The sequence below is a fragment of the Mustela erminea genome, chromosome 11 (genome assembly GCF_009829155.1).
Source record: "Mustela erminea isolate mMusErm1 chromosome 11, mMusErm1.Pri, whole genome shotgun sequence".
NCBI classification, from domain to species: Eukaryota; Metazoa; Chordata; class Mammalia; order Carnivora; family Mustelidae; genus Mustela; species Mustela erminea.
This window is the reverse complement of record NC_045624.1, coordinates 17714303-17738372: the sequence shown is the minus strand read 5'-3', so window position 1 is coordinate 17738372 and position 24070 is coordinate 17714303. Positions and strand designations below refer to the sequence as shown.

At 53.6% G+C, this 24070-nt stretch overlaps 2 protein-coding genes and 1 long non-coding RNA gene across 8 annotated transcripts; 1 reads left to right on the top strand and 2 right to left on the bottom strand.

The window, feature by feature from the left end:
• Positions 1 to 7946: 7946 nt before the first annotated feature.
• LOC116568728 lies at positions 7947 to 13234 on the bottom strand. The gene is made up of 4 exons (XR_004276746.1): positions 12868 to 13234; positions 12033 to 12112; positions 11713 to 11906; positions 7947 to 10981 (listed from the first exon to the last, which is right to left on the bottom strand). It is a non-coding gene; the product is annotated as an uncharacterized LOC116568728 (long non-coding RNA).
• Positions 13235 to 13643: 409 nt separating this feature from the next.
• On the bottom strand, positions 13644 to 24047 carry CYREN (cell cycle regulator of NHEJ). Of its 6 annotated transcripts, none has more exons than XM_032304380.1 (6): positions 22993 to 24047; positions 21615 to 21891; positions 20687 to 20762; positions 18521 to 19771; positions 14783 to 17559; positions 13644 to 14565 (listed from the first exon to the last, which is right to left on the bottom strand). In XM_032304380.1, exons 2-4 carry the CDS (start codon positions 21833 to 21835, stop codon positions 19517 to 19519), a joined length of 552 nt encoding a protein of 183 aa, XP_032160271.1. In that variant the 5' UTR covers positions 21836 to 21891; positions 22993 to 24047; the 3' UTR covers positions 13644 to 14565; positions 14783 to 17559; positions 18521 to 19516. The 6 variants fall into 6 exon arrangements, with proteins under 6 accessions (XP_032160271.1, XP_032160269.1, XP_032160267.1 ...); XM_032304378.1 differs by lacking the exon at positions 13644 to 14565 and having other exon boundaries at positions 15340 to 15855; positions 16020 to 17559; XM_032304376.1 differs by lacking the exon at positions 13644 to 14565 and having other exon boundaries at positions 15340 to 16145; positions 16714 to 17559.
• On the top strand, positions 17376 to 19308 carry TMEM140 (transmembrane protein 140). Its single transcript, XM_032304375.1, has one exon. It carries the CDS (start codon positions 17401 to 17403, stop codon positions 17953 to 17955), a length of 555 nt encoding a protein of 184 aa, XP_032160266.1. The 5' UTR covers positions 17376 to 17400; the 3' UTR covers positions 17956 to 19308.
• Positions 24048 to 24070: the final 23 nt, after the last annotated feature.

Below are 24070 nucleotides of genomic sequence, written 5' to 3'. Positions count from 1 at the left end.
CTGAACAGCCGCAGCCATGGCAGGACGTCGGGGTTTTTTTCTCTTCAAAAGTAAGTTAGATTTGGGCACCTGGGTGGCTCAGTGGGTTAAGCGTCTGCCTTCGGCTCAGGTCATGATCCAGGGTCCTGGGATTGAGCCCCACATCGGGCTCTCTGCTCAGCAGGGAGCCTGCTTCCCTCTCTCTCTCTGTCTACTTGTGATCTCTGTCAAATAAATAAATAAAATCTTTAAAAAAAAAAAAAGTAAGTTAAATTTCGAGTACGCAATGCCTAACGACTTAGTATAACCACTGTGCGGTACATTAGGTCTCCAGATTCATCTTTTTTTTTTTTAAAGATTTTATTTATTTATTTGAGAGAGAGACAGTGAGAGAGAACATGAGCGAGGAGAAGGTCAGAGGGAGAAGCAGACTCCCCATGGAGCTGGGAGTCCGATGCGGGACTCGATCCCGGGACTCCAGGATCATGACCTGAGCTGAAGGCAGTCGTCCAACCAACTGAGCCACCCAGGCGCCCCTCTCCAGATTCATCTTCTGAACTGAAGGACTTTGCCTTCTGAGCGCTCCTCCTTTTCCCCCTCAAGACAGCTTCTGAAAGACTCAACTGCATTCTGTGTTACTGCAGGTTCCTTTTTTTTTTTTTTTTTTTAGATTCCATTTTGTGATCATGCAGTATTTATCTGTGTCTGGTTCGTTTCACTTAGTATAATGTCCTCCAGTTCAAACCCTATTCTTTTTGTGAAAAAGTAACCAAATAAGAAAATAAAAAATAATGAATAGTGTCCTCCAGGGTCATCCAAGTTGTTGCAAATAGGATTCCTTTCTCATGGCTAAGTAATATCCCAATATATAGAAGGATATAGATAAAGATTATGTAATATATGATCACTCTTTTCTTTTTTTACTTTTTAAAAATTTATTTATTTATTTATTTGAGAGAAAAAGAGAATGAGAGAGAGAGAGCATGAGAAGGGAAAGGTCAGAGGGAGAAGCAGGCTCCCCGCTGAGCAGGGAGCCCAACACGGGACTCGATCCTAGGACTCCAGGATCATGACCTGAGCTGAAGGGAGTCACTGAACCCAGCCACCCAGGCGCCTCTCACATTTTATTCCTCTGTCAATTTTTTTTAAAGATTTATTTATTTATTTGACGAGAGAGAGAGACAGCGAGAAAGAGTATAAGCAGAGGGAGTGGGAGAGGGAGAAGCAGGCCTGCCGCTGAGCAGGGAGCCAGATGTGGGGCTCAATTCTAGGACCCTGGGATCATGACCTGAGCTGAAGGCTGATGCCCAAGGACTGAGCCACCCCGGTTCCCCTACATCTGTCAATTTGCTTACAGAGATCTCAAGTGTTATCAACCCCCAAAATAAGTGAAGTGATGGATATATTGGTTAACTTGATTGTGGTAATCATTTCACAATATTAAATTATCATGTTGTATGCTTCAAATATATGCAAGCTTCATTTGTCACTCCTAGTAAAGCTGGAAAAAAACCAAAAAAGCAATTTTGATTTACCTCGGATGAACACTTTAATTGCTGCTGATTTTTTTGCTTGGTCTTACTGAAGTTTGAGAGAATTATAACTTCTAGAGCATTTTTAAATATAGATGGGTTTAACTTAATTCTGACACATTATTTCTATTTCATCGAGTCCCCTAGAACGGAAGGCTGTAAATACTACACTTACACTATTACTTAAAGCATCACTGTCGGTTTACAAAACCAGGCAGGATATAACCAGGCGGGGGGGGGGGGGGAGACTATATCAATATATTCTTAGAATTCTGTAGAAGTAGCTTAATATATACCTCAAAAAACTTATTGGCATTATTCCTTTTAACAAAATGAAAAACCTAAACAACAACTAGACAGTTTAACTGTTGTTATTCTTATCAGTATTCTTATCAGTTTTAAATTTATAGACTAAGAGGCAAGTTACAACCATTGGCTTCTTATTTTGTAATTTTCTGAAATTTGTCATTTCAGCTTTGTTCCTGTATTCAATACTTTGATGCCCTTAGATTTTATTCAGTTAAATTTTTGCCTGGGTGGCTCAAATGGTTAAGCATCTGCTTTCAGCTCAGGTCATGATCTCCCGGTCCTGGGCTGGAGCTAAGCCCAGTGTTGGGCTCCCTGCTCAGGGGGGAGCCTGCTTGTCCCTCTCCCTCTGCCCCTTCCCCACTTGTGCTCTCTCTCTCAGTCTCAAATGAACAAATAAAAAAAATTTTTTTTAATTTCCCCTTAAAAAACAATAAAGGGACAGAGACCCAGTTCTAGAATACCCTAAAAGTTTCCTCCATCTACTCCCGTACAAGAATACCATCACCGTTTAAAAAAAACACCACCACTCATTTTAAGTCTCAGGTCTCAGGAAATTGTCCTAAGGGCATACAACAAATGAAGAAACATTCAAGAAAATTTACCAAAAAAAAAAAAAAAAGGAAAAGAAAATTTACTACATTTCAGATTTAAGCCATACCCACTCCTCCTTTCCCGCTGGTTCAGCAAGAGGGAATGTCCCCTCTCCCTGAGTGGGTGGCCAAGGTCACAGTCAAGGGCTGGGGCATCTCCCCTGCAGGCCCGCGCTGCTAGCATTTCTCCGGTCCTACCTCAGTGCCACAGAGACTCCATTCCGGGCTAGTACAACCAAGAGGACATGGCCTCCCCGGCTACACCGCACCACTCTCCTTAGAAAACACACACACACACACACAAAGAAAACACACACACACACAGGCCCCGTTTGCCAGGGCTGGCTCCCCAGGCGGGAGGAACTGCCTCACACCCACTGTGCTCCCGCAGAGGCCGACAGCCACCCCAGGAGGAGGGGCAGGCCTGCAAACCGAGAGCTCAGGCGTTCTCCCCAAGGACACTGATGTGTTTGGAACAGGGTGGGGAAGTTCACCCCCCAGGGGGCGGGCAAAACCAGTGGTGAAAAAAAGTAATAATAAATAAATTAAAACAAAACAAAAACCAGTGGCGATTTGGGTGATAAGCAATTAAGAGGAGACTAGTAGCTTTGATTAGAGCAAGAAGCTCACCAGCTGGTTACCAGAGCCAGTGAAAGAGACAGCTAGAAAGAGCCTCTAGGGTGTTAAAAAAAAAAAAATTACACTTCCAGTTAAAAATGACCAGCTGCTGGGAGCATTTCATTTTGTTCCTTCTCAAAAGCCCACTAAAATCATCATTTTTGTTTAAGACAAAGCTGCACGGATGAGAACAGGAGAGGAGACCCTGTGGGAAGCTGTAAAGCAGAACAGCTTTACACTCACAAAATAACATGGAGGCCAGATAGAGTGGAATAAGGCTTTCAAAATTATAAATGCTAGTTACTTCCACCTAAAATTCTATACTCGATCGACCTTTGATTGATCACGTTTAAGAGCAGAATGAAGGCTAAATCCGTAAAAGCCTCTGATGATGGCAACAGGCGATCCCCAGTCAGACGGAGGCTAAGGGAATCCCTAGGATGGGGGGCGGGGAACCTTCCAGGAGGACTGCGCTGTGCCCAGAAGGCAGAAGCGGGTCCAAGGGCACTCCCGGAGTGAGTGACTCTGGGGAAGAGGTAAGTACGGTGCATACACATTTCTTGAAAAAAGATTTCAGATTTGCGGGTTGGATGGCTGTTAAGCACAGAGGACTCCAAGCAAACAAAGAATTAAGGCAATTATTATCTCCAGGGAAGAGTAACAGTTTTCCGGGGAAGGAAAAACAAAACAAAACAAACCAATTTTCTACACGGTCCCACTACTGTGTGTGATGTTTACATAGGACAGTACTGCAGACACTGAATATTGATGAAAATAAACTTTTGATATACCCAGCCTGGACACAGGAGCAAGAGAAGACTCAGGCTTAGGGAACCCGGAGTCAGGGAGCTGTGACAGCTGTAACAGCCGATCGGTTCATCAATAGATTAGGCCTGAAACCGAAAACCCAGAAAGTACTGACCTACTGACCCGGGAGGGTTATTTTGAGAACTGAGGTAAACGCTGAAACAGGCGAAAGCACTTGCTCCGGCGAAGGAGGGAGAACATGGATTGCTCTTTCCACAAGAAACTTTTGAACGCTGGGCTCTATCGAAACTCTGCGCGCTCTGACTTCCAGTAAATAAATTGCCAATAATGTCTCTTGAATACCATATCCCTGTCCTCACCAGTGTTTGATTTTCACAGTAACTATATTTTATATTTGTACCAGAAAGTTATTTCTGTCTCTGCCTTCAAGGCATGGTCATGAAGGTCACGCCAAATATTTAGAAATCCGGCTTTTGAACAGAAACAGCTGCCATTGCCGCGAGCCCAGGACTCCGCACTCAGGGCGAAGCACTCGCACGCCTCAGCCCTGGTTTCCAGAACAGCCTGCGGAGCGGGTGCCCGGGCCAGTCAGAGAGGAACCTGATGCTGATGCTGAGAGCTTGAGTAGATAATCAGGAATCTGCAGCAGAGATCCCTGACCCCAGCCCCTTTTCCTCCTATTAGACCTCACCCTTCTAGGTTTGAGTTGGAAAGAATTGCAAATAAATAAAATATTTTTTTTAATAATAAAAGAACTACAAAGGCGGGGGATGAGAAGGACCGGGGAGGGGAAGAGAAACCCCGAAGGACTCCAGTATTCCCACGGTGGCTGGCCCCCGACCTAACCGAGCTTTGCTCCTCATTGGAATTCCCAGCTGGTCCTGGGAGCCAAGGAAGCAATTTTTAAAAACTCTGGCCAGGAACCCCCTAGGATCACAAAATAAAGGCGTCGTCCTGCTCTGATTTTGAAGGAAGACACGTCCCAGTGGGAACGCGGAGGACACCTGGGCTCGGTCCCGGGAAGCCCCGTTACCCCGCAGAGCCGACTTCGGGAAAGCAAGGGGCAGGCGGGGGAATGGCCCGGGGTCTCCGGCCGCGGACGGCGAAGGGCCCCTCTGAATGAGGTCCTAGGCCGTGTTTCCGCGGCGCCCGCATCCCGGGCGGTTTGCCGCCCCGGGTCCGTGTGCGACGCGGCGACACTCCCCTGGCTGTGGCCGGCCGCCGGCTAGCGCGGGGCTCCAGCGCGGGGCTCCTGCGCGGGGACGGGCCGCCCAACCGCAGCGCCGCGCGCGTCCCCCTTTTCCGACAAGTCACGAGCCCCGGCAAGTGAAGAAATGAAAGTGAAATCAGCTGACGGGGCACCAGTCGGCACTAACGGCCCGGCCCTCCGAGCGCTGTTGACTTGGGCACCGGTGCGGGTGCGGGTGCGAGCGGGGCCGCCGCCGGGACCGGGACCCGGACCGGGACCGCGACCGCGACCGCGTCGGCCCGCTCGGCCCCGCGCCCCCGGCCCCTCTCCCGAGCGCGCCGCCGGGACGCCGGCCGGAGACCCGCCCGCTCCGCTCTCCGAGGGCTCGGCCCCCCGTGCGTGTAAGTACCTGCCCCGCGCGCGGCCCACCTGGCCCCGGCCCGCCCCGGCGTGAGCCCGCGCCCGCGCCCGCCACAGCCCAGGCGCGAGCGGGGGTCCGGGCAGGGCGGTGGGCGTCCGCGCGCCCCCGCGACCCGCCCCGCGCGCTCTGCCTCCCTCCCGCAGCTGCCTCCAGCGCCAGCCGGGGCGCGTCCGAACCCCGAGACCGGGCGGGCGACGCCAGGGGCCCCCGTGACAGACACCCGGGGACAAGCGTGAGCGCCAGGGCTCGCCCCGAGTCTGGACACACGAGCGTGTGTGGCGCGTGAGGCGGCCACGGAGGCCGCTCAGCAGAACCGGGCGGCCGGACACGAGCAGATCCCGGACTCGCAGGAGCTGAACTAGTCCCCGAAGTTACAAAAACACGCTTCCGATCCTTCGAATACACAGTCAGAAAGACCAGTGTTCTTGACTCGGAATCTTACGGGGTCTGCGACCTTTCGACCGTCTGTTCCTAGACTGCGCTGCTCCGCGTGCCTTTATGGAAATTCACGGCGGGAGCTTAGGGCTGCTGGGGCTTATCTTCAAATAATTTAATATGGGCCGTTTCCTTAAGAACCTCCGTTACAGTTCTTCACCTGTAAACCCAAAGGCTCCTTTAGGAAAGAAAAAAAAAACACACACACACACACACTCTCAGAAAACACACACACACACACACACACACACTCCTTCTTTCCTTCCTACCTCCTGGCCACTACTGTACAGTTCTCAGGATCTTCCCCTATCCCCCATTCCTCCCCAAGCCCTAACCTGAGACTCTGTTCATTAGACTAAATTCTGTACCTATTCCTCTTTCTCGGTGTTCTTTTCAGCCAACTCCTGCCTTATCTCACCGAATGATAAAGGTTGTTTATGTTTGTTTTTTAAGTTTCACTTTTACATAAATACAACACATAATTCTGGAAATATTTTCAATGCAAAAAGAGAGCAATTGTCCATAATGCCACCATCCAGAGACGGATCCCACGGCGAGAATGTTTGCTGAGTTTCTTGCAGTCGTACTGTAGAATATGATTTTAGTCGTGACTTTATTCTAAAGTCGGCAGAGTTTCGTTGCTGTGATGTGTCTTAATTCCCATGGTGGGCATTCAGGTTCCTTCCTGGTTTTTGCCAAACACTAACTACCATGAACGTTCCTGTATATAAATCATTGATTGCATTTCTGATTGCTGCCATAGGATAAACTCCTGAGTGGGACAACTAGACCAAAAGAATGATTTTTAGGGGTTTTGGTGCAAATTGCCAAATTGCCTCCTAGAAAGTCTGCACAGCTGTTTAACCATTCCCACCATCTGTCATGCGTTCTGTGACAACCAACATTTTCACCTGCGATTTTGATGGGAAAACTCCTAGGTTATTTAACTTGGCGTATCTTTGCTTACATTACAAAACGTATAGACTTTTTTCATGTTAGTGAATGATACCGTGATTTACATAAGGAGAATATATATTTGGTCTTTATTCCCCTTCTTGGCACAGAGTTCCTAAAACCTTTGGAATTTCGTAAGTGACCACAGAGATAAAGGTCTCTTCTTCATTGTTAACAACCCCTTTCAACCACAACTGGGTTTATGTTAATGAGCTGACTTTCGGCAGGGCTCTACAGATGGGGTTTGGTTGCCCCAGAAGCAACCTCAGGATTAGAAGGGAACTTTTAGCCGCACCCCACAATCTGGGGTGGGGGTGGGGGGGCAGACCAGCTGGAGTCGGTCACCCATGCCCGGTGCCCAGTGATGTCATCCGTGGGGCGAGGTCATGAAGTCTCCTCTGAAGTGGGGGGAGGGGCAGGGGTGGGGCCGCTTAGGAGACTGAACCCTTGGCCAGTGGGACGTGACACTCTTCAGATAGATGGTGTCAGAATTGAGTTAAATAGGACACCAGCTGATGTCACGAGAATTGTTTGGCTGAGGGAAACTCCCGCACCTTAGGTAGAGTGTAGAAAGCTACACGGACCTATCAGCAGTTCTTCTGAAACGTCTTCATATCCTTTGTCCCTTTGTACAAGGGTTGTTCTTCTTATTTGTGTGAACATCTGGTATATTCATAATAGTAATAATTTCATATTTATTGCAGATATTTTCCATGCTCATTGACTTGTCATTTTATGATGTTATATAGAAATGTATCTTTCCATATGGTTAAGTCCGTACAATTATTTTTTGTCATTTCAATTTGCTTTGAAGTTCCAAGTGTTCTTTCTCAGTCATAGATCAAATCTTCACCCTTTTCTAGAGCTTTTCTTCTTTCCTTCTGTTCATTACATGTCTCGCTTGGATCCATGTGAACTTTATTTCGGTTTGTGGCGTGAGACAAGGACTTATACCAGTTTTGTTCTGTTTTCAGTTAGCTCATTGACGGCTCCAGTGCTGGTTAATGGGAAATCTTCCATGGAACTGTAATGCCACATTTTTTTTTAAAGATTTTATTCATTTATTTGACAGAGATCACAAGTAGGCCGAGAGGCAGGCAGAGAGAGGGGGGGAAGCAGGCTCCCCACTGAGCAGAGAGCCCGATGCGGCCTCGATCCCGAGACCGTGATCTGAGCCAAAGGCAGCGGCTTAACCCACTGAGCCATCCAGGCGCCCCTGTAATGCCACTTTTATCACACATTAACTTCCTACGTGCGGCTTTTCTGAGATACTCCCGCTTCCAGAAGTCCCTCCCAGTACCCCTGGGGGGTTACCATTTGGGGGGTTGGGATCCAATTTCCCCTGTTATGTCTGGGAATCCACCTGGGAACTGGATCCGGGGATTACTTCGCTGACTCTAGCCTGCCGTGGCCATCAGAATGGTACAACTTCAAGTGATGTAGTCAGTGTAACCTGCCTGCAGGTTTGATCTTGGAATCCACGGACAGCGCGTTCTCATTAGAACTGAGAGTCCTCAGAGATTGGTACCCGGGGCTGACAGCACCTCGGCGTTCTCAGCCCTGTCAAATGACAAAATGAAAACCGTTCAGTCATGGGTTTGCCCTTCCTTGATGTGAGGGACGACGAGCCGTGGATTGGGGGAGTACAGCGCCTCGCGGAGCCTGGAGCGCTGGCGTGGGATTGGGGGCCAGAGCGAATGGCCGAGAAAAGAGCAGTGTGGGAAGCCGTGGGCACGACTGGCTGGTAGGTCCCGCTTTGCGGGGTACGGCCAGCTGGCGGAAGCGCACTGGGGGCCGTGCTCTGTGTGTGTGTGAGTTAGGTCTCCTTGACGGGTGCCTCCCAGACAGGCTGACTTGGTCTGGGCCCCGCTGTGGCCTCCATGTCGTGGCCCAGTGATATGAAGGAATCCCCGGGTCTCCCCCAGCCTAGATGTCAACAGACTTTGGGAGGGGGTCCCCAGCCGCCCAGCGCTTCTGTGAGGGGAGCTGCCGTCTGTCTGCTGGGCCGCAGCGGGGCCGTGGGGGTGCTCCCCAGGGCGGAGGGCCAGAAGGAGCCGCAGCCCCGGCTCTCTGCTCAGGCAGCCCATCCACACCCGCCAAGACCGGCTTTCTCAGGCTCCCAGATCTGGCCCTGAAGGCTGGAGGGGGAGGCCTCACAGCATTGGCTACTCAGTTTAGGGGTGATTTACTTTCTCAGGGTTATTTTGTGCCTGGCTTGAAGCCCTTTCATATGTATTACAAACTCCCCAGGGAAGAACCCTCTCCTGCCCTGAGAAGACTCAGGTGAAGTTCTTGGGAAACTTAACCATCCTTTCAGCCAACTCCCTAAAGACCTCTTGCAAAGCTTAAGGTCTAGGCCTTAGTACTGTCGCCCCCAGCCCCCACCCTGGGGTGTAACCACACTCAGGTAGGCCTGGGTGCTTCCCGCAGGCCCAGCCGGCAGGATGTGCGCGAGGTAATCCCAGGACTTCACTCCGTCTGTCCCAAATCCCAGGTCTGCCTGCCATCTGGGCGCCAAGCTCCTTGGGTTTGGGGGAACAGGGATGTGAGTTAAGGGAACACTTGGTTAGAAGGATAGAATTCACACTTGTCACCCTGGCCTACAAGACCCTCAGGGACTGGGGACAGCTCACCTGTCCAGACTTGTCTCGTCCCCTCTCCTCTGTCACAGGGCTGCAGGCACCCCAGCCCTGGAAATCTGTTCGTCTCCCAACCAGGTGTTTATAGCTACGGCCCTCACTCCCTGGAAGGCTCTGGAAGACTCCAGAGGGCTCTTTCAGGTCCCTCAGGCCTCAAACCAAGATGTCTCCTCCCCACGCAGGCCCTCCCTGACCCATTGATCCAGGCTAACGGCTTCCTCCTGCTGCTGTCTCTCCTTTACTTCACCCTGTTTGTTTCCTTCCCAAATCTTTCCAGAAGTTACCATTATGTTTTTTAAAAGTGTACTGTTGGCCTTTTCTCCCAACAAGAAAGTGAGCTCAGTGAATCCAGGCCCCTGGTTTGCCCAGAGTGCTACTGATTCCTCAGGGCCTGTGACAGAGGGAACCATCCAGAATATGCCATTCATGGCATCACAAGAGGAGAAACCCTGGCCCCCTCAGTAGGAGGGGGGCTGTGGCTCTCATGTCAGGATTGTAGGCGAGGGCCAGGCAGGAGACCCAACAGCCAGCGGCAGCCCTAGTTTCCAGTACTACTCGCCTTGGCCCTCTGCTTTGGTCCCGTGAACCCCAGTCTTAGCCTCCCATCAACCGGCTGTGGAGCCCCACCGCTAACCACCAGATGCAGGCGGGCCCAAGGCACAGGCACACACGCCTTCAGAAGGAGTTTTTCGCTCTCAGAACTGTCTTTGACCTCTGCTCCCAGCTGGATCATCTGCTTGCAGGGGCTAATAAGCAGCAAAACAGATGGTCCAAGAGCCAGGTGGCACTGCTGGAACCCCAGACGCGGCCAACTCGAGCAGCTTATGTACATGGGGGTCTGCAGACCCATGATTTTGACCCCCAAGTGCAGTCTTGTGCTCTGGTCCCATTTCTGTGGGCGAAGCTGCTTTCATTAACGCGCAGCATAAAGGACATCTGACTGTCGCACACTGCGTAAAAAGCCACTGTGGGGCCTCTCCCCTCCCCACCCCGGGCAGCTGCCCCGCACTGCACACACTTGGGAGGCACCACTGCGGCCCAGTTTTGAAAACTAAGAACCTGGGCTCGTGTTTCTGCCAAAGGAAATATGACACATTTCCCCTACTTCTTCCCTTTTTATTTTTGTCAGAGCCACACCCCAGCGGTGAACACACTGGTCCTGTGTTCAGCCCAAGGGGCCTTAGTCGGGCCAGGCCCCCTCCTCCGACAGCTAAGCTCCTCCCCTGTCAGACTGGCTGGCTTTACTCTGCTAACTTCCCTGGCTTCGCTCTCCATTCACGTGGCTCACCCAGCCTGGGGTGGGGGTGGGGGTTTGCGACACCACAGGCCCAAGCTCCCATACCTGCGCCGGGGTGGGCCGGCTCTACGTCCCCTGCCCTTCACCTCCCCGTCCCTGTGTGACACAGCATCTGCATCAGACGTTGCTGAAGACCCTTCCAGGACTGCAGGTCCTCGGGGGGAGCTCTGCTTCTGTCTCCTCTAGCGTCTGACCGCTGCCGGGCTGTGGTGCTCTGGGCTTAACTTCTAGGAGTTTCCATTTCCTCTCTCTGGTAATAATAATTAAAATAGTACTTACTAGGTAATGTTCCACATGCTGAAGATAAATTCACCTCATTTAATTCCTATAACGTCTACAAAATAAGTTCTAGTAGACCCATTTTCCAGATGAGAATACCGGGCCCTGGGATGTTAAGTAATACAGATGGTAAGCGGTCAGCCTGGGATTTGACCCCAGGACACGCAGCTGCCACGTCTGTGCCCAGAAGCCTTAGCCCACGTTGTCTCCTCTACGTGAAGGACAAACACGGACAACGGTGCGCCCCGGGCCTCAGCAGGCTCGTGCCGGGCTGGGGGAGGCAGGTTCCACAGTGATGACGACCAACCTGCCTGACAGATGTCACCATCCACCTGCTGTGGGGAAGTGGGGACATGCCTGACCTTTACTGAGCCTCAGGCTCTCCTCTGGAAAACGGAGATCAGAACCACAGAGCGGCTCCCCCAGGGCTCTTGGAGAACTTAACAAAGCAGTACTTTCCCCATGCTCGCTCAGAGTAAATGCCCGCGAGATGCTGGTCTGTTTCTAACTACTAGTAAGGTCTCAGCCAAATTAGATTGCTTGCTCTACGCCTTCCACTGACCAGAGAGAATTCTCAGGGCAAGCTCTGCTCGCTCCTATCTCTGCCAAAGGAAATAGGACACATTTCCAGCTTTCTTAAATCATTAATGAACAGGAAGGCCGGGAGGTGAATTTTTAACTGATAACCACCTAGTAACCCACCTGTTTTCTCTTTCAAGCTTCTGTTCAGACAACAAAGTGATACCGTCCAGGTTCTACCCGGCAGTCCGTTGGCTCTGGCTGTGCTGGGCAGGCGTGGGGGGCGGGGGCCACTGCCCTTGACCCAGCTGTGCCCACATCTCGTGCGTCCTCCTCTCCGTGTTCAGCTCTGGAAGCTGGTGGCTCAGAGAACAGATCTGAGAAAGAGAGGACATTCTTGTAGAGAGCCCACATTTAGGAAATGGGAAGAATAAAAGGGCCAGAAGGAGGAGAACCAGGACAGAGGAGTGGGCAGGAAAAGACACGGCCGGGAGTTTGATCACCTCGGTGTGCTGTTGCCTCAGCCCATTCAGTCATTCACGTGTCCCTCGGTCACTGAGTGTCTGCCTTGTGCCTGGTGGCCCTGGGGGTTGGAGACATAACAGTGAAAGATAGATTTTTGGTAGATAAACAGCCAGTCAGCTAACTAGAGATACATGAAAATGAGCGGGCGATGAGTCCTGGTCCTCATGGAGTTTACATCCGAGTGGGGGTACGACAAGAAAAGGTTGAGAATGGGAGAGGGTAAAAAGCTGCAGAGGGGGGGGCAAGGGGCTCCGGGAGCACTAGAGGCTGCTGGGGGGGGGGCAGGCAAGGTGAAGGTGCAAGGAGGGGGGAATGGTCTGGCCTCCCCGGGAAAGCAACATTGGCGCACAGAGACCCAAGGGAGGCGAGGGAGGGAGACCTGTGACAACAGAAGAGCATTCCAGGCAGAGGTACTAGCAAGTGCCAGAGCCCTGACTTGCCTCAAGTTCTTGGAAAATACAGCAGAAGCCACCGTAGTGGAAGCTGGGGTGGGGGGGGCGGTGGGGGGAAGTGGGGAGGGAGCAAGACTAGTAGGAGACGTCCGGTTCCTAAAGGAGCAGGAAGAAGGCCAGGTGATTGTTCATGCTGCCACGAAAGGCGGCACCCTTGGTAGCAAAGTTACCCTTCGTAGCACGTTCCAGAAGACGCACAACCCCCCAGGGAGAGCAGAGGTTAGTGTTCCTGGGGGAGGAAGTCGGAGGTCCCGGAGTGCAGGGCGCACGCTCCTGGAGGGGCCGCTGTCTGTGGGTTCCCGATGACCCACCGTGGGCCACACTCCAAGGGCTCACTGAACACCTAGCGAGCGGAACAGACCTCCCGCGGGTGCTGGACAAACGGTCATCGGGCGTGAAAGACGTGCAGGGGCGCTCGGTGAGGCCCCCTCGGGGCGTCCTGAGGGACGGGGCAGGTGGGAATCGAGGAGATGGCGAGAGCCCTCAGCCCCAGCTCTGCGGAACGACTGCTCTGCGTACTGGATGTCATGAGTCTGTGGGCAGGAAGAACGAATTGAAAAAAAAAAAAAGGATGAGGGTGGGTCTTTTTGGTTGTTTTTATACAAGACAAAATAGAGGAGAAGGGAGTTTTGTGGGAATCTTGATCATTGGCATAAGATGAAAATGTAATACTGAGAGCCATGAGTAGAGCAGGGACAACAGAGAAGCCGTAAGTAAGTGCGGGGTCCGTGTCGGGACACAGCAGGGTCCCGTAGTGATGAAGCTGCGGGTCCTTTAGCGGATCACAGAGAGGGTCCAAGCACGCTCCGGAGGTGGAGACCAGAGCTACCGACCCTCCTCTGTGGAAGGGGACGATGGGACTAGGACCGTTTGTAAGGTTTCCTTTGACTCTACGACTCTGGAGAGGACATTTCGGTGGTCTTGAGAAGCAAGTGCCCATGGCAGGAGGTGGTGGTTCACCCCCATTCACCTCAGCATTAGTTCTAGTCTGACAAAATAATGTCGAACAACGTAACCTACACAGATGTCCTCGCGCTATCATGGTGTTTACGAAGCAGGATACAAACATATTTACGCAAGCCCAACTGTGTAAAACAATGTTATGGAAGGAAATGTGTTGTTAAGAGGAGTTGCTTCTTCAACCTGAAGTTACAGGTGATTTTTAGTCATTTGCATATTTTTCTAGTTTTCTTCGATCGGCATCTATTGCTTTATTATAAACGGGGAAAAGTTCAGCTAAAAAAGAGCAGCAGTGACGCAGCAGTCTGCTGGGTTCCCCTCTGAAGGAAGCAAGGCTTACTGTGAAAGGGAATGAAAAAGCTCATGGCGGCGAGAATGTGACTGCTAGGATCGTTAAAGGCCAAAAAAGCTAGGATGGGCTCCTGGCGCAGCAGAGGAGAGGGCCACAGGCTTTTGTAGCCGAACATCCATCTGCGTTCACTTGGAGACGTTTAGACAAAGAAGCTAGAACCAGCCTCCAGCCTTAGTCCACGAGGTCCTGAAGCCTGTCCAAGTGTCCCACAGGACACAGGACACGAGCAGCAGGAGGCCCAGCACTGTGCACCGCAGGTCCAAGACACCAAACACAGCCCGCCCCTCACCTCAAGCAGCTTTGCTGGCTTGTTAGGACACGTGCCTGAGATTCCTAACGGATGCCACAGGGCCCTTCCTCCCTCCCTTCCTCATTCATTCATTCATTCAAAAGTTCCTAGTGTGTATCACCCCACATTTGGGACAAAACGGAGAGCAAACTAGAGGGAGCCGGTATCCGGAGGATTTAGAGGCAGAAAACAGGGTCGGACTTCAGCAGTGGGGTGGGGGGTGCCTGAGCACAGCAAGGGTGGAGAGCACAGGGAGCAGGCCCCCCTCGGAGAGAAGTGCAAGTTCAGAGGGGCACCAGGGGGCCGTGACCCCGAACTCCAGGCGAAGGAGCTGCGACTGAACTCTGCGCCTGTGAAGGGGGGGGGGGGGGGGAGAAGAGACGCCGGGGCGACCACCTTCTCCGCAGACCCACTTCTGGGCTTCCCAGCTGCAGTTTGTTTCTCTCTCAGCTGAGAACCTACCAAACGGCAGTTGAGGAAGAGAGAGATCAAAAACAAAGGCCAGACTGGCGCTCCCACCCCTTCCAGAGGCCAAGTCTGTGGCATGGAGGGGCCGGGGCTGTCTTCTAGTCGAAAATGCTTAATAATAGCGATTTTTTTTTTAACCCATGTCTAATGGCCCGAAACAGGGGCAGCAAGAGGGAGCATTCAGATGAAGCCACCCCTGCTCCCCACCTCTGGGTCCAAGGCAGCGGAGGCAGGCCAGACCTCACTTTCTGCAGCACACTTGTTCAAATCAGGGTTCCAGCCCTGGAAATCCTCTCCACACCCTGATACCTAAACCCACTAAAAACACAGATACAGGTTTTTACAAGCATTTGTTAAATATCCAAAACCATACAAAACACCCTCCTGCTGGGGATTCCCTGCCTCGCCCTGTCCCGCACCCCCCACGCCCCCTGCACCACAGGCCAGACTGGTTAGAACCCCCATTATGCTAATCTCACAACACCGGGCCTAAAGACACCTTTGTCTTACCTGGTAAGTCTTGCTGTCTGTCGCAGCACAAAGCTCCAACTGCATTCAAACGGCCTCAGCCTCCTGTTTTCATTAATTCAGGCTTCCCAAGACTCTGGTCAGTACACACTATGGAAGGAGGGGCCTCCTCGGGGATAGCCCGGCGCTCTCCCATCTCCGAGCTCCCCTGGAGAAGCCATGGGCAGGGGCCTGTGTGCAGGTGCTCACAGGCTCAAAACCTCATTGCCCCCACAGCTTGATGTTTCTGTTCTATTGGGCCCCAGCCTCACCCCCAGGCAGTGGCCCCGCTCTCTGCCAAAGGAGTTGCTGATAAATCTTTATTCTCCGTGTTTGTCCTCTGAAGGCAGCCACCTGCTAGAGTGAATGATTGTGACCTTCCAGATTCACATGTTGAAGCCTAAGCTCGGTGGGATGGTATCAGGAGGTGAGGCCTTCTGGGAGGTGATTAGGTTCACAGCAGAGCCCTCGTGGAAGAGCCCCCCGAAGAAAATCAAGAGGCCCCAGAGAGCTCTCTTGTCCCTTCCGTCCTGTGAGGGCACAGCCAAAGATGTCCGTCTATGAACCAGGAGGTAGGCTGACCAGCCACCAAATCAGCCAGTACCTACCTCTCGGACGTCCCAGCCTCCAGAGCCGAGTCTGCTGTTTCTAAGCTGCCCAGTCTGTGGTGTCTGGTGCAGTGGCCCAGGGACACGAGGACAGTCCCCCCTCCCTCAGGCCGGCCCCATATCCTGTTCCCAAGTACGTGTCCTTTCTCTCCCTCTGGGCACTTTCTGTTCTTGCAAAACAAATAAGGGATGTGGTCAGACACCCCTTCCTTCCAGTCAGCTGTGGGAAAGAGGGAGGGGCTGCTCCTCCCCGGGGACCCTCCAGACGCTACCCTCTGGCTACACCAGTGTCCCTGGCGCTGGATGTCACTCTGGTTTGTCCCCAACACCTGGTGTCTTCTAAGGCTGGCAGCATTGAGTTCCAGAGCTCTGGGCCGTCATTCCGAAGTGGAAGATTTGCAAACACAAAGGTATTGTATGCAGACGACTGCTGTAGAGGTCAATTTGGAGGGGTCCTTTGAGGTAAACACGGTTTGAAAAGATTTTTCAAAACACGATGAGGAAGGTGTATATTGCATTTAAGTCTTCTGCAGGTCGGCTGGGCAATAAAATCACTAAAAAATATTGCTGCCTTTGACTCAGGGACCGTACTCTTAGAGATCTAGCTTAAGAAAAAAACAGAATCCTACAAGCATCTTCCCTGTCACTTGTAACAGTGAAAAATGGAAACAAGTTGTCTGACAGGGGCACGGATAAATCTATGACAGGAGCTAATATGCAGCCATTAGTCATGGTTTTGAGGACTATTTAACAGCTTTGAAAACAGGTTCACAGTATCCAGTGAGAAGATCATTATGGTCAACCGTATGATTATTTTAAAAATATACCAGCACATAGGAAACAAAATATTGGTAGAAAATTAACAGTGCTTCTATGTATGTGGTGAGATAAAAGGTTATTTTTTATATTTTTTCTTTTTAAAAATTATTTTCCAAGATTTCTATAATTACTGTTGTCAGGAAAAAACGGTAGACACTTTAGAAAGTGTCTAAAGTAGGGAGTAGGACTGTGTGATTGCATTACCAGGTGGCCTCTTGTCTTCACGCGTCCGGACTCCCAGCGCAGGGCTGGTGGGCTCACAGGACAGGACACTGAGCAGGGCTCTTCAACCCCAGCTCACATGAGGGCACACTGTAGAGCTTCCAAAACAGTCAGTGCCTGGCCCCAGCCACAGAAGTTCTGATTGCACTGGTTGGGGTCCCACTGGTGGTGGTTCTTCTAGCTCCCGGTGGTGCTGCTGTTGCCCTGAGAACCGTGGATCCCTGTGCCTGTAGCTCTGTGCCCCTCTTCAGGCCCCCAAGGACCTGTTGGCTTCTCCTTCACCCCCGCCAAGCCCTCCCTCGTCAGGATCTGAGAAACCCCCTCACAGACGTTTCCAGTGGTTTGTGGTGTCGGAAGTGCAGCCAAGCCCCTGTTCAGAGGGCCTCAGTGAGCCCATGTCAGGCCCTCCCAGCTGCCTGGGGCGGGGGAAGGGGCCTCCCCTGAGCTCGGCCCAGGGAGGCCGCTGAGGACTCACCGAGTGGGTCCTGCCTGGAGGTTCCCTCCAACTTCTTCTTCCCGCTGGGGTTGGAAGGAAGGTTGCCATAGGTGTTTACGGAATTCCAGAAGGGAGAACTTGAGCTTGTGAGGACGCCGGGAGGGAGATTGGGCCCTGACGGATGTGACTTCCCTCAGGTCACAGGAAGGCAGCCGCGCGAAGGGCAGGAGAAAATGACCGTCCCCGGGCCAAGGCGGAGTGAGCAGCTGCTGTTCCTGGGCCTCCTGGCCGTCGCGGCGGTGGTCATCTCCCTGCTGTTCTACGCTCTGCTCTGGAAGGCCGGCAACCTCGCGGACTGGCCCAACCTCAGAATTGGCTTCTACAACTTCTGCCTGTGGGACGAGGGCACTGGCTCCCTGCGGTGCCACCAGTTCCCAGAGCTGGAGGCCCTGGGCGTGCCGCGGGTCGGCCTGGCCCTGGCCAGGCTGGGTGTGTACGGGGCCCTGGTCCTCGCGCTCTTTGTCCCCCTGCCTCTCTTCCTGGCCCGGCGCAACGGCAGCGAGGGAGAGTGGCAGCTGGCGGTGGGCTTCCTGGCCATGTCCTCTCTGCTGCTGGCCAGTGGCCTGGGCCTCTTCCTCACCTACACCTGGAAGTGGCTCGGGCTCTCCCTCCTGGGGCCTGGGTTTTTAGCTCTGGGCACTGCCCTGGCCTTACTTGTCCTCTTGCTTATGGCCACGGTCATGTTCCCTCAGAGGGCGGAGGACAAGAGCAAGCTGGACAGCTTCTAGTTCTATCTAAAGGCTTGTGTGATTGCAAGAGTTCAGTTTGAACCATGCTCAGAGAAGGTGCCAGAAAATTGAGGGGCTAGGGTGTGTTCTCAGCCTGTTTCATAGGGAATGCTGATCTCAAGCCCTAGCAAATGGGCCCCACCTCAGAGAAAGGGGGGTACCCAGGGTCCAGAAGGTCAGGAGGCAGCAATGGTGGGACAACCTTTGTGCAGGGTTGTCCTTCCTGTGGGACTTCTGAGGTTCCCAACGACACCCCCAGACCACGTAGCTCCTTGTCCAGAGAACTCCTGCTCTAACACAGTGATCTGAGCAAGCCATTCGTACCTTGTCCTCAGGAGAACAGGGAGAGAATTGCCCTCATGAGGCCTGATTGCCAGGGTAATTGGCCAGATATCAGACTAGAACCCAGGAAAGGTTTATGTCAACAAACGGGGAACATTATGAGAGAGAGAGCGTGCCTCAGTGTCCCGTGGGGCGCTGGTTAGCAAGCTCTGGGGTCTGACGTGCGGAGCCCTTCTCCCAATACCACTCCCGAAGGCCCAGGAGGGACCCTTGAGGGATTCACCACAGACAGAACCCGTGGGCACAAACAGAAGCCTCGGAGGCTTGAGGGCTCTCCTGGAAAGGCTCCTGGACCTGAGCCAGATGCCACGGGGCGGCAGCGGGCAAATCATTCCTCGCACGTGCCCTGGGAGTCGGGAACAGAACGCGCCAGATCCCAGGGCAGGGGAGGAAGGCGCACGGAGCCGCCCGGACGTACAGAGGCTGCACCTCCCTCTTCCCTCCTCCACCGCAACTGCACCAAGGATAAAAGCACAACCTTCGCCTTGGGGGACTGTATTTCTCCGCACCTGCACATCAGAAAACCCGGACAGCAAACGACAGCCCCATTCCACGCCTGTCCGGAGCCCCCCAGACAGAGACAGAAAGGCTGACTCCGGCGGGATCTGGTCTGCCGTCTCCTGAGGACTCCGGAGCCACTCTTGCTTCACAACTGCCCCGGGGCCGAGGCTGAGCCGCCCGAGTGGAAGAAGGCGGCAGTGCGGCGGGCAGAGGCCTTCCCGTCCAGAGCCCAGGCCGAGCAGGGCACCGCGGGCGGGACACCTGCCTCCCGGGTGCACAGGTGAGGGGAACCCGGTTCAGAACAAGCTTCCTCTGCAGGGAGAGATCACGCTGACGAAACGGTCAGGCTTCCCGGGAACTTTGCAGCTGTACTTTCTTCTTTCAAAGTTACTAAGTTGACTCTTTGGTTCCAATAAGTGTGACCCCCATGTCCACCTTTCCCTGAACCTGGGAAGTGAATAAAGTGAGACCCTCCGAGCAGAGGATGCTCAGTGCAGAGAGAAATTCTAACAGAAGCTCATCTTGGCTCCTCCTTTCCACACACTCGGCGTGACAGGTCCCAAGGCCTAGAGCCTCCTGGGCTTCCCCTCCGCGGTGCATCTCCCAGCCCAGGGAGGGGGGGGCCGGGCGGCGTCGGTATCCTTGGGCAGGTCCCGGGCCGGGAGGGAAAGCCAGCTTCCTCCAGCGGCCTGTGTAAAAGTCTTGGGGAGTCTGTCCCTTAGCTGAAAAATATTTCCCTGACATATTTTAACATGTCCTCATCGTCCTCAGGGCTCCCGCTGCACGCAGAGTCAGACCCTGGGGGCCCCTGAGGAGGGCTAAGGCCTGGAGGAAGGGCGTCTTTCCCAATGTCCTCATCCTCACTTCTACTCCCCGGGGATCCTGGTGACGAAGCTGAGCGGATTGGGGACAGCTCTGGCTTATCAGCGCCCACCAGTGTTGGAGACTCCAAGGGCTTTTCCTGTTTCCGGGCCTGCGGAAGTAGGAGATATGACAGGCAAAACAGACGTTATGTTATTTCCCGCGTGAATGTGCGGGTTTATCCATCGGCGAGGCAGAAGCCACTGTGAAGCCAGCGTGTGACCGGGTCAGGCCCCGCTCCCCCATCAGAGCCTCTCCTCCGGCCGCCCTCCCTCCTGGCCCCCACAGCTCCTGTACAAGTCAAGACCAATGTGGGACAGACGTGGGCAGGGGCCCGAGGAATACCAGAGTGGAAAAGAAAAACAGGAAAAACATCTGGAAAGGCAGGGGTGACAGAATGGAAAGAGCAGGGGATACAAAACTTGAATGTGGGCATGAGCTCTGTCACTTATTGGCTATGTAACTAAGGAGACATCCCTGGGCCTCAACTTCTTTATCCGTAAAATGGGGATAATATCTGAAATAATGGCCACCAGGTGACGGCAAGGATTAAATGAGACAATGACATACAAAAGTACCCCGTCAACTACACAACACTAAGGCGGTACAATTACTATTTGCCTCAGAAGCCAGGAGACGTGGGTGGCTGTGGGCTAAGGAGAAGTACAACGGTACGAAGTCACCTCACCCAACTGAGACCCTGCAGAGAACATAAGTAGTTCAAGGCTTCCCGTGCCCTCCACACGCCAGCACAGTCAGCCCAGACACAGCGGCTCTCCCTCCCACGGCTGCTCCCTCCGCAGGTGTCCAGCCCCAAACATTAAGTCCCACCTCACACGGGGAGAGGCCAAGGGGAGCGCGACCTTGAGAGAAGTGCTAGAAAAGGGCCAGGTGGGGGAAATGGGAAGACAGGTGATAGGGGTCCCCAAGGCCGCCTGAGAATGCAAGACGTCTCTTTTATTGCCTCTCACCAGGGCCCAGTCCAGTTTCTGGTCCCAAGAGTAAGAAGAGACACAGTTGACTTTACCTCAACCAGGATCCCCAGGGCGACGTCTACCATTTCAGCTTCATTCATGCAGTACACGGTCCTCGCTGTGGCAAGTCTGAAAGGAAGTCATAATGCTAGGATGGGGACACATGGGTCTCAGGTCTAACGAGAGGGAAGAACATGAAAGAGTCCCATCCCTAGGCCTCCCCACCCGCTGCCGCCTTCCAGTCTGAAGGAGGGCATGATGGCCAGTTCCTGACAGCCAGTGCCCCCCGCACAATGGACACCAGCTGATCAAACAGATCATCAGGCCAAGACGTGACTGATGCCCACCTACACCCATGAGCACAGAACAGGACTGTAAGTCAGAAGGGATGTGGGTCAGTTAGGACAACACAGAAAAGGAAAAGCCAAGGAGGGGGCACTGCAGTGTCCAATCTAGGAGAATGCAGGGACCCCCCCCTTCCTGGCAGCTTGAAGGCTCCCCCAAATTACCACCATTCAAATAGCTGCCCCCACAGCTTCTGACTACACACTGGCCCAGTGACTGCTCCTCTGTCTGTCCCTGAAGATCCGCCCACGGGAGACTGGACCCTGGTCCACTCAGCTAGACCACTTGGGGGGGGGTCACAATTTTTGGTGCAAATGAAGAAAGTGGCATTTTGGACAACTGGCATCTCTGAGCACTTGGTTAACGTGTACAAGCCAGAGGGGAGCACCGCCTGGGAGCTGAGCCTTGAGGGCCTGGCTGAGGAGATGCACCCGCAGAGCCGGGGCCTGTGAGGGGAGGGCCCACTTCACCCCCCCAGACCGCACGCCTGCGAGCTGAAGAGGTTTCTGCCAGGCTGAAATACCCACCCACCTCCCTGCTCCACCAGCACCGGAAGGCTCAGCCCCAGCAACTGTGATGCCCCCAAGCCCTCCCTTCTCCTGATTTCTCGGGAACGCCAGCCGGAAGTTGTCCCACCTTGCTGCGGCAGCCCCCTGAGCTGCCGGTCTCCTCCCCTTGGGGGTCTTCACTGCCACCTTTCTCTTCTCGGCCTCCTGGGCTGTCATCCATGTGGGAAGGACCCTCTTTTTATCCCCAGATTTTAAGTCTCCCATCTCTCTTTTCTCTCCTGAAGAAGAGTCAGGGGCCAGGCTTAATGACTTGCGTTTCGAATTCAGGACAGCAAACTCCACTCTCATCACACCAGGAATTACAGGTCTGTGTGTCACACTGCATGGGAGTCACACTGCAATTCCTACAAAGAACAAAGTCCAGTGAATTCTAAGAAGTTAGGATACTTCCAGTCAGCCACTGTAATTACTGGTCAGGACAGGCCACAGGTTAGCGGGGCAAAGAGCAGGGCCCAGGACACTAAGATGGGCCACTCTCCTTCTTCCTATCATCCAAGATGCTTGCTGTCCCCAGGGTGCCCTGCCTCTCCTACCCTTAACCTATCTCTCCCTCATCTCCCCAAATCCAGACTTTCCATTTCCTCTACCTTGGTGTGGCTACAGAGAACCCCAAGTCCATTTTGATCCCTGGGAAGGTTGAATCAACCAACCAACCAACACCCCCTCCCTTAATCCGAAGGTACTTCTGACTGGCCAGATTTTAGCTGGCTCCCGGATGGGAGAATCCCAAAGACCCAAGGGCAGCCTCTCATCTAATGGTCTCTCTTCTCCCCTCCCCCTAAAGCTCAGTCCCCACCCTGGGGCTCAAAGGGTACAAGTCAAACCTTTCCACTTGCCAGCCAACCCTGAAAGCAGCTCAGGGCTCCGCCTAGTTAGGACTTTACTGGAATAGAGTTTGCCTCAAAAAGGGTCAACCACAAACAAGGGACCCCTCTCTGAATCACAATCATTTATTGTTCATCTAGAAGGCTGATTACAACTTAAAAATAAGCAGAACGTCATCCTAACCTGTCTGGCCAGAGGACAGACCTTGGCCAAGGTACCCCGCTGCTGTCAGAATTCAGGCTAAGCTAATAGTCGTTCCCACAACTAAGGAGCGACATCCATTCGACCCCAAGGCAGTTATTATCAAACCCATTTTACAAACGAGGAACTGACTGCATGTGCACAAAGTTTCAAAGAAGTCTGAAATGGCCAGCCAGGGCTCGCAGCCGGGTCCGGCAGGCCAAACCCAGTGCCCAACCGACGCCACGCTGCCGGGGCTCCAAGGAGCGCTGAGGCCCGGCGGGGAGGGCCGGGAAGCCGGAAGGAGCCCGCGCTACCTGGGGAAACCCAGCCCCGCACGCTCGGGATGCGCCCGGCACCCCCCGAAGCCACCGCCCGCCGCTGCCTAGGGGACCCTGCACCGCCCCGGCCGCCCCGGCCGCGGCCGGACGAGTGCCAACCTGCGGGGGCGAGAGTGGAGGGGAGGCACGTGGACCTGCACGGGGCGCCTGGCTGACCGCGGGACGGAGGCCGCCCGCACGCTCGCTCGCGGCCCGGGTGCTCCGGGTAAGGGGACAGGGCGGAGCTCCGGCCGGCCGGCGCGAGCCTCCCGCCGGGGCTTCCCGCCCCGCCCCGCGCGGCCTCGGCACTTCCGGCCCCGGCCGCTGCCCGTGCGGAGAGCCGGCGCGCCCCCTGCAGGCAGCTCGCTCCGTGGGCGTCCCCGCCAGACCGGGTCTCGCCTGCGTTCCGGCGGCCTGACAGTCTCTCCCGGCCCAAACTCGGCTGCAGCTCCTCTGAGCTGTCATCTAGGCCCCGCCTTTGGAGCGTCCCTGCCCCCTTCTGCATTGTGCAGTTTTAGCAAGCATCCTACCAAGCCATTTTAGCCAGGACCCCCCAGCCCCAATCCTGACTGCCTTCACATTTGGGCGGGCTCCTCATCTTTCACCATCTTCCAGGTGATGTCTGATCACTGAGATTGCCTTCAGCAAGAATCCTAGCGCTGGGTTTAGCCAGACCCCGCCTCCCTCGACCCTCCTTACTCCTCGTGTTTCCTCTTCGCAACTTTCCATCCACTGCCCCCACCCTGCTCCTTAGCTATCAAGTCCCTTCTCCTAGCTGTATCCAGAGTTAAGACTGATGGCTCTCCCCTACTACAAAACCCCACTGTAGTACCCGCCCCTGAATAAAGTCTGCCCTGATGTTTTTAACAAGTGTCACGAATGATTTTCTATTTAATAGAATATTTTTTTCTTTAATGGTCCCCAAACACGGCTCCACTGGAGGTCTGCTAGGCAGTCTTTATTAGGGTGTCAATTCTCGGCCCCGCAGAGGGAGAAATTAGGATGGGGGAGGAGGGTCTGCCTTTTTTAAAGCTCAGGATTCCCACAGGGATCAAGGTCAACTCTCCCTGGTGGGGCTCCACATCCCAGGGGGAGGGGGACAAGGTGAGCCCCTTGGATGCAGGAAAAGAAAGCCTGTTCATATGTCATCTTAAAGGAAGTAGGTGTCACTAACACTCAACATTCAGATCGGTGGCCA

Coding starts and splice junctions, on each gene's coding strand:
- CYREN (XM_032304380.1), bottom strand. CDS start 21,835: ATGAGAGTGGAGTTTGCTGTCCTGAATTCGAAACGCAAGTCATTAAGC. Junction 20,763..21,614: donor CAGGGGGCTGCCGCAGCAAG/GTGGGACAACTT, acceptor ACTTCCTTTCAG/ACTTGCCACAGCGAGGACCG. Junction 19,772..20,686: donor CCCTGGGGATCCTGGTTGAG/GTAAAGTCAACT, acceptor CTACTTCCGCAG/GCCCGGAAACAGGAAAAGCC.
- TMEM140 (XM_032304375.1), top strand. CDS start 17,401: ATGACCGTCCCCGGGCCAAGGCGGAGTGAGCAGCTGCTGTTCCTGGGC.